Source organism: Chrysochloris asiatica, unplaced genomic scaffold, assembly GCF_000296735.1.
Source record: "Chrysochloris asiatica unplaced genomic scaffold, ChrAsi1.0 scaffold00502, whole genome shotgun sequence".
Classification (NCBI taxonomy): domain Eukaryota; kingdom Metazoa; phylum Chordata; class Mammalia; order Afrosoricida; family Chrysochloridae; genus Chrysochloris; species Chrysochloris asiatica.
Genome location: NW_006409020.1, coordinates 251841 through 261728, shown reverse-complemented (window position 1 = coordinate 261728; position 9888 = coordinate 251841). Strand labels below are relative to the sequence as shown.

At 38.3% G+C, this 9888-nt stretch overlaps 1 protein-coding gene across 1 annotated transcript; it reads right to left on the bottom strand.

Moving 5' to 3' along the window:
* Positions 1–211: 211 nt before the first annotated feature.
* Positions 212–1150, bottom strand: LOC102830211 (olfactory receptor 7G2-like). Its single transcript, XM_006877457.1, has one exon. It carries the CDS (start codon positions 1148–1150, stop codon positions 212–214), a length of 939 nt encoding a protein of 312 aa, XP_006877519.1.
* Positions 1151–9888: the final 8738 nt, after the last annotated feature.

The window sequence follows — 9888 nt, the reverse complement described above, 5'->3', positions numbered from 1 at the left end:
AACTGTAGGTTCGGCAGTTCAAGCTCATCAGCCTCTCCTTGGAAAACCTATACAGGATTGCTATGAGTTGTAATGACTTGATGGCACTCAACAACAACAACCATAGTAGTCTTTGTAATTCTAATACTCAAATAATTTGGTCAGGCTTTCTGAATCACTACTATTTTCATTTGGCATATTCCAACTGCTTAGACTGATAGCAGGTGACACGTTAGGTTAAGGAAGATGCTCTAGAGATGAGTTTCCTCAAAGCACCCATCATGTCATTGTTCCTCAGACTGTAGATGAAAGGGTTCAGCATGGGTGTAACCACACTGTACATCACTGATGCTACTACACTATTTCTAGCAGAAAAACTAGCCAGGGAGCTGAAATATACCCCAAAACTGGTCCCATAGAACAAGGCAACTACAGATAAGTGAGATCCACAGGTAGAAAAAGCTTTATACATCCCATGTTTTGATGGCATTTTCAGGATGGAAGAGACAATTTTGATGTAAGAATAAATAATCCAAAAGAGTGGTCCACCACCTAAAACACTCATCATAAAATAGAGAATGACAGTATTCAGGAGGATATCAGAACAGGCAAGCTTGAGGACCTGAGCATGTTCACAGAAAAACTGGGGAATTTCCAGGTCTGTACAGAAAGATAGACACAACACCAACAGACCATGGAGCAGGGCATTCAGAATGCTAAGGAACAAAGAGAGCAGAATCAACAGACCACAGAGCTGGATGTTCATGATGACTGTGTACCTCAGTGGGTGACAAATGGCCACATACCGATCATAGGCCATTACAGCAAGGAGACAGTTTTCCCAACACTGAAAAACCATGACAAACCAGAGCTGGGTAAGGCAGCCTGTGTAACTGATGGATTTGGTGTGTGTCTGAATGTTCACCAGCATCTTGATGACGGTGGTGCTGCTGAAACAGATGTCAGTGAAGGACAGGTTGGAGAGAAAGAAGTACATTGGGGTGTGAAGGTGGGTGTCTGAGCTGATGGCCAGGATGATGAGCAGGTTCCCAGTCACAGTGATCAGGTACATGGTCAGGAATATTCCAAAGAGAAGGGGCTGCATTTCTGGATTCTCTGAGAGGCCCAGGAGGAAGAATTCTGCTACACCTGTTAGGTTTTCTGCTTCCATAGTGTTGATGATGCTGATGAAAACAAGATGGAATATACAAATCAGATGTAAAAAGATACATTACTTCAAAGATGCACTCTAATCTGTATTGTAAGCTGAAAGAGATATAAATATTTTTTGTGTGTGGTTTTCTCTGTGTGAGCATCTCTCTCCCTTCCTCATTCTCTTTATCCACCTTTTTTTTCCTCTCTCCCTCCTTTTCTCTTCTCTTTCCTCTTATGCACTCTCATTTCTCTATGTCCTTCTCTCACCTCCACTACCAAATTTTCCCAAATTTAATTTAAATATTCTTTTTTTCATAGTTTTCTGCTAACCTGAACATAATATGAGATCATACTTCATTTCACATTCAGTATTTTCTGAACTCTGTTCTGAAAATCGAAGGAAAATAAAAACTATAAAAATATGTTTCTGAGGAACAGCTGGTGAGCTTGAACTGTCAATCTTGCAGTTCAAATGGTTTTGCAGTCTGGTGCATTAACCCACAAAGCCACACCAGAAGATATGTAAGGAGCACTGACACGTGTAGAATTGCAATGAGTGAATTGGAACTGACTCAACAACAAACAACTTAGTTTAAAGCAAATAAATAATAAATATCATGATAACAAATAAAGTAACTGGCATGATCATCCCAGTGAGACTGTTGAAAAAGAACTCGGAGTATTGCCATAGAGAATTCTGTGCATTTATCTCTTCAGAACTGAAGTTAGATACTCTATTATTCATGTAGTTAGCAGAAGCGTAAGTTGGAAATGCAAGATTTATGGTATTCTTGTTACAGTTGGTAAGGAATTTGAAGTTAGATTGTCAGAACAGTATGGACCTCTTATAACCATATGGTCTGACTCTGAGTAGGAAAGGACAGGTGTTCACAAGGGTCAATATGTTCCATCAATTGCACATTGAAAGCTTTCAACTGAATGCACACTCAAGAATTTTTCCTGATCTTCAAGAACATCTACTTTCTGACCACATAGGTAGTATCTAGCAGGTAACAATATCAAAGCATGACCCATACTCAAAACTTGATGTCAAAATTGAAATGTGATCCCTGAAACCTCAAGCTGGTACAGCTATTATGTTTATAAGATTCTCTTAGCTCTCAAAAGTTGAAAATTAAAATACCACTCCTTAAAATTACATAGGAGTCCTGGTGTGGCACTGTGGGTTAATGCGCCAGACTGCAAAGCCATATGATACCGAAAGGTCAGTGGTTCAAGCTCACCTGCTGCTCCTCAGAAACCCTATACAGGGTCATTATGGGTCAGAATTGACTTGACAGCACTTAATAACAACAACAAAAATTATATGGAAAGTTCTGCTGTGGTACTGTAGGATAAACACTGTGATGCTAACTATGACATGGATGGTTAAACTCCAGAAACTCTTTGGAAACCCTATTCAGGGTCACTACTTGTGCTATGGTGCTCGTTCTGGTAGTGTAGTGGTTACAAATAGGACTGCTAATCTCACAGTCAGCAGTTCGAAACTACCAGCTGTTCCACGGACAAAAGGCGAGGCTTTCTGCTCCCTTAAAGATATATAGCCTCAGAAACCCTGTACAGGGTCCTTATGAGTTGGGACCGACTCCACAGCACATAGCATAACATAATTTGTCGCAGTTAACAACCACAAAAATTATACAAAGCACATATTTTTTCCTAAAACAGAGGAATGGGAAGAAGTATGAAATACCCATTATATTTATATTACTTAAGAAAAAAAGAAGCAATTTGTTGGTGTGTCTTAATTGGAATTTTACTATAAAACAGACAAAATCTAACAGCATTGTCACCCAGGGTTGCTTGGCAGGAATGTCCCTACAATAGTGGGAAGAGGAGGAGTGGAAGTTTGCCTAGTCAGCATTAAGTGGGAAAAGGGAACTTGAGTAAAGTACACGTAGATAACTCAAATGCATTTATACTTGTGGAACTTATACATTTAATCAGCACAAATCACCGAGTACGAAGCATGGCATTTGTTGAGCTTGTGAGGTACTTATCAGTGACGGTATGAAATTGTTATTGTTATGTTGGCTCTGACTCATAACAACTTTGTGTAGGGTTACCAAGGAGCAACTGGTAGATTTGAACTGCCAACTTTGCAATGATCAATCCAGTGCTTCTCCTACAGTGTCACACAAGAATCAAGGTATGAATGACTTGCTATTAAAGATGACCATGATACTGGATAAGACAATGTTGTTTTTGTTAAGCTCTGTCAAGTATGTTCCAACCCATTGCAACCCTGTATAGGGTTTCCAAAGAGCATCTCCTGGTAACTTTGAACTGTCAACCTTGTGGTTCAAACCAACTTTGTCCAGCACATTAACCTAAAGTGCCACACCATGACTCCAGATAAGACAATAAGACTCTTTAGAAATTTTTAGAAACTGCTTCTCTTATACATATCACAGAGAGTAAGCCAGAAAGTAAACATATATACATTTTTTTTTCTGTTTAACTACTACTGAAAATTTTATATGAAAAGCAATAGAAAACAAAAAGCAAAAACCCTTACAATTTTAAATTTTAAACTAACAAAGAGTATGATTGATTTTTTTAATTATTTGATTATTACTTCTAGTTTTAGTCTCCCTGTTATTTATCTCCTCTCGTGGGTGTCTCACTGAGATCTGGCTTTCTCTCTTCTCTACCTATTTGTGGCAGATTATGAAAATAACTATTCCCTTGCTACTCAGTAACTTGATCCAGTCCATGTTCCTTTTACATGTTGATGCATTGTCTTCATTTTATAATTAACACTGTTGGAAAAACAAATCTTGAAAATCAATTATTGAATGTCATATCTTCCTTCCCATGTTTTAATTAAGACCATCACAATCTGTATCAGGAAGCCTCGGGCACTGGCGTCTATGGAAATGCCAAGTTTGTGTGACAGGTTCAAGTCCAGGAAAATCCAATTTCTTGTTTTAGGATCAATTAGCAGACAATATAATCATTGGATCTTTAAAAACCAGCAACAGTAGATTGCCTAGGTCCTGTGCACTTTGATGTATACACTCATTATTCTTTGAACCCATGATCTACGAAAAGTCTCTAAAGGACTCCCGATGGTGTAAAGCTCTTTAAAATCTTTCTGCTGATAGTAAATTGCCCTGGTCAAAGAATGTTTCACCAACAGCAAATTCTAAACACTAAGCATGATGTATGACATCAAGCAACCCTAATAGAATCAGTCTTTTAGCTTCAGACACACCTGAATTTATTCCCAGCTCTAGCATTTGCCTTGCAAATGAGAACACATCTACAACTATTGAAAAAGTCTTCAAGAGTTCCTTTGTATAATCAACCCATCATAATACCTTGTAGGGAAATTGCAAAGATGAGAAATGAATAAAAAATATCAAGTACAGTGTTCAACATATGATACAATATTTCCTAATGTGATTTGCTCTGCATGAGCACAACTTGATAAAACAACATGTGAGATAAGGTGAAGGAGGTTCAAAGAATGATAGAACATTACTAATGGGTATCTACAAATTTTAGGGAAGAAAGAATATTCCAAAATTCTATTAAGAATCTTGCTCATCTAGAGAAATAGGATTAAAGAAGAAGCCAAATGAACATCACAGATATAAATGTAAAAGGTGTCCTCATGGCATAGTGTTTAAAACTCTAAGGTCAACATTTCAAACTCACCAGACGTTCCTCAGAAACACTATATAGGTTCACGGCACGTCTGACCCACCTCGACGGCACTTAATAAGAACAACAGGAATCCACTCTATAGGAGAAAGATAAGGCAGTTTGCTTACCTAAAGATTTCAACTTTAGAAATCCCATGAGGTAGTTTTATTTTGTTCTGAAGGGTCACTATGAATTAGAATAGACTTACTGGCAATTAATTTGAGGGATATCAAAGTTCATTTGGACTCCTGGACTGCAAACCACAAGATTGGCCATTTGAACCTGTTAGCTGATCTTTGCAAACCCTATACAGGGTCACTATGAGTCAGAATAGACTTGACAGCTCTTATACACACACACACACACACACACACAATGTTTATTTAGCATAGATATTTGATGCCATAGCAATTTAAATCAATGAAGTAGGCCTTAATAGAACAACACAAACAATGACAAATGAAAAAACAAAAGCAATTTTCTAATAATACACCTATGTTATTGTTGTTACACGCCACCAAGTTGGTTCCAACCCATAGCGACCCAATATAGGGTTTCTGAGCAGCAGCTGGTGAGCTTGAACCACTGACCTTGCAGTTCAAACGGCTTTACAGTCTGGCTCACTAACCCACAGCACCACACGAGGATTCCAATACACCTATATAGTATGGGAAAATTGAAATAAGATTTTAAATTACAAAGGTAATATCTTCATGTTTAATTATGAGGCTTTGGCCCATGGTCTTTGGACATATTTTCAGAAGCAGTACCTGGAAAATGGCAACATAATTGATAAAGGTTCAGCAACACAGAGAAATAATTTCAACAAAATGGAATGACACATATGCTACAACCATGGGCTCAAATAGAAACACCATTATGAGGTAGACACACGACCAGGCAGAGTTTACATTTGTTGAATATAGGATCTCATTATGAGTCAGCGTCAACTAGAATCAACCAACACCACCACCATCACCATACGTGCATTTGGTATTTTTTAAAAAAATGATTCTTTCTCTTTATGTTGTTGTTGTTAGGTGCCATCGAGTCAGTACCAAACCATAGCTACCTCGTGCACAGCAGAATGAAACAGTGCTTGATCCTGGGCGAACCTCAATACTGTTACCACACTTGAGTCCATCAATGCTGCCACTTGGCCAATCCATCTTGTTGGGGTCTCCCTCTTTTTCTCTGACCCTCCACCTTACCAAACATGATATCCTTTTCCAGCGACTGGTCCCTCCTGACAATATGTCTGAAGTATGAGAGACAATGATTGGCCATCTTGTCCTTCAAGGAGCACTCTGGCTGCACTTCTTCCAAACAGAGCTATTGGTTCTTTTGGCAGCCCATGGCACTTTCAGTATTCTCCTCTAACATGATAACTCAAAAGCATCAATTCTTCTACAGTCTTCCTTATTCACTGTCCAGCTTTCACATGCATATGAGGTTATTGAATATGAGCTTAAATCCTTTATATTATTTTTTTTTTTCTTTCCACAAAAGGAACAACAAGACTAATCTTGGTATCTTTTATGCCCCTGTCTATCCACTATTTCAGTTTGATTCTCTCAATAAACAAAGCTACAGTTTTACAGTTTAATATTTTGGATACTGTGAAAGTAATTTTACTATTGATTGCTTTAAATAGTGCATTTAACTTTATTTGTCTGATATTTTGGACTCTGGTTTATTAATTTTAAATGCCTTAAAAATTTCCACTCTTTTACTACATCAGAATTTATCTATCCTTTCTCCAACTGCTGGTCCTTTTCATTGTGATATAAACACACACACATGTTGTTGCATTAAGAGCGGAACATTTATGGCAAATGCTTTAATTTTAGAAGCATTGATAAATGGATACTTTTCCAACTGTCATGAGAAATTCTGTCATATGATAAAACTACATAGGTGAGTAAAGAGAAACTTGTAGATAAAGGTACATAGCCTGTGGGATTTGCCTGGTTTTCACTTTCTCACCCTGAATCCCAAAAGCCAGGCTACATCATAGCCAGAAATTAAGAAACAAGTAAAGAGAAGCTGATCAAACACATACAAGAAATACAAGAAAAATTTAAAGAATTATAGAAAACTCACCCAAACTAGCAAGGACATATTTCTGTTGAGGATAGAAATAAATCCCTCAAAATAGAGGGTTAGAGAAGGTGATGAGCAGAATAGACCTGCTACATACATACAAGGAACTATGTCAAGACGATGATGAATAATTAGGCAAACCTCTCTGAAGTAACTCCATTCTGTTTCTAATCTGTATGTACTTACCTTACAACTGCCCCCAGTTATACTACTAGACAAAGATGATTGCTTATTTCTAAAAGAGAAATTAGGGGACTTCAGCTTGAGTGCCAACATTAAGATATTCAATTCACACTTCAAGGTTGAATGAAACAAATGAAAATTCTGTGCTTGGAAAGAAAGAGAGACAAGGACCAAGCTTCTGTGAAAAGCGATGGGAACCAGACTCCCTCCTGACTAGTGAGTGGGTAGTCACAGGTACCTTAAGTGCAGTCTCTGTGGCCCTTGAGATTTCAATATCCAAAGCTTCTCATTAATCAAACTCTTCTGCTGTCGTTCTCCTCTCAGGGAAATACAAATCCTTAAAGAACAAGACTTAGAGAAGGAAATATGTATGTTGAATGATTCCTTCACCCTAAGAATCCAGGTGTATGCCATCTTCTCATTTCATGCCATACACATCCATTTCAAGTTCTTTGTCTATACAAATGCACCTTCCTTCTGCAACTAGATTAGTCTTCTTCCTTAGTATTCAAAGATATCCCTACAATAATAATAATATCAGGAAAACTGACCCCATGTTCAAGCTAAAATTTATACTTTATTATATGGAGATATGTTTCCTATATAAATAGAAGTGACCAAATGATAAATGTATCCAAAATGCAGATTCTCAGGACTAATCCTACATATGACTGATCCTGTTTCTTCATCTAACACTCAGTAAAAATGTTAGATAGTGTTGTCATTGTTGTTATTGCTAAGTGCTGTTGAATCAGATCTGACCCTTAGCTATTCTGTATAGTTTCTGAGGAGTGGCTGGTGGATTTGAACTGCCGACCTGTCAGTTCAAGCTGACCTTATACTCCAGTGAATTATCCTGAAGCTCCACAACAGGACTTTAGTTACATATTGAGTGCTTTCCAGCCTGAGAAGCTCATCTTCCAGCACTATATCTGAGACAATTCTGGATCTGTTCATAATGTTTTCATCTCTCTGCAGTATGTTGTTGTTGTTGTCAGGTGCCACTGAGTTGGAACCGACTCATAGCGACCCCATGCACAGCAGAATGAAACAATGTCCAATCCTGGGCCAACCTCACTACCGCTGCCACACCTGAGTCCATCAAAGATGCCACCTGGCCAATCCATCTTGTTAGAGGTCTTTCTCTTTTTCTCTGACCCTCCACCTTACCCAGCATGATATCCTTCTCCAACGATTGTTTCCTCCGGACAATAAGTCCAAAGTAGGAGAGACGAAGCTTAGCCATCCTGGCCTCCAAGGAGCACTCTGGCTGCACTTCTTCCAAAACAGATCTATTGGTTCTTTTGGCAGTCTATGGCATTTTCAGTATTCTCCTCCAACACCACAACTCAAAGGCATCAATTCTTCTACGATCCTCCTTATTCACTGTCCAGCTTTCGCATCCATATGAGGCTATTGAAAACACAATGGCCTGGGTCAGGCGAACCTTAGTCCTCAAGCTGACATCTCTGCTCTTTAATACTTTAAAAAGTTCCTGTGAAAAAGATTTGCCCAGTGCAATACATCGTCTGATCTGTTGACTGCTGCTTCCGCAAGTGTTGATAGTTGATCCAAGAAGAATGAAGTCCTTGACAACTTCAATCTTTTCTCCATTGATGTTGTTTATTCTCCATGAATGTTGTTTATTGGTCCAGTGGTGAGGATTTTTGTTTTCTTGATATTGAGATGTAATCCATATAGAAGACTGTGCTCTTTGATCTTCATAAGTAAATATTTCAAGTCCTCTTCACTTTCAGCAAGCAGGGTTGTATCATCTGCCTATCACAGGTTGTTAATGAGTCTTCCTCCAATCCTGATGCCATGTTTTTCTTCGTAGAACACAGCTTCTCGTATTATTTGCTCAGCATACAGGTTGAATAAGTATGGTGAAAGAGTACAACCCTGTCTCACACCTTTCCCAATTATAAAACATTCAGTGTTCCCATGTTCTGTTCGAACAACTGCTTCTTGGTCTAGGTACAGATTTCTTAGAAGTACAATTAAGTGTTCTGGAATACTCATACTTCTCAATGTTGTCCATAGCTTGTCATGATCCATACAATCGAAAGCCTTTGCATAGTTAATAAAGCACAGGTAAACATCCTTCTGATATTTTCTGCTTTCAGCCAAGATCCATCGGATATCAGCAATGATATCTCTGACAATATTCTGCTGCTAATCATAAGACTTGCAGTAACAAAACATCCATAACTAGTCTGTCTCTCTTTCTTCCTACCCTGTCTTAGCCTGGAAGCTCCGCTGAAAGCTGTCTATCATGGATGACACTGTTTATATTTAAAATATTGGTGGCATAGCTTCCTGGATCATAGCAATACCCAAACCACAGCAATACGACAAACTAACAGATGAATAAAATGAGCTTATAGTTGTTGTCAAATTGATTCCTACTCATGGTTACTCCATGTGTTATTGATTAGAATAATTCTAAATGATTTACTTACTTTTAATCTTTGCAGAATGAAAGGCTTTTTTTCTTATGGTCCCTCTGGATGAAAAAGAATCACAAACTATTAGATGACTAAATAAGTATTTAAAAAGTTTATACCAAAAAGGGATTTTCAAATTGAGCATGTTTGTAGTTGTTAGGTGCCATTGAGTCAGTACAGACTCATAGCGACATTATGCATTGTTGTTGTTGTCAGGTGCCATCGAGTCGGAACCGACTCATAGCGACCCCATTCACAGCAGAATGAAACAATGTCCAATCCTGGGCCAACCTCACTACCGCTGCCACACCTGAGTCCATCAATGATGCCACCTGGCTGATCCATCTCG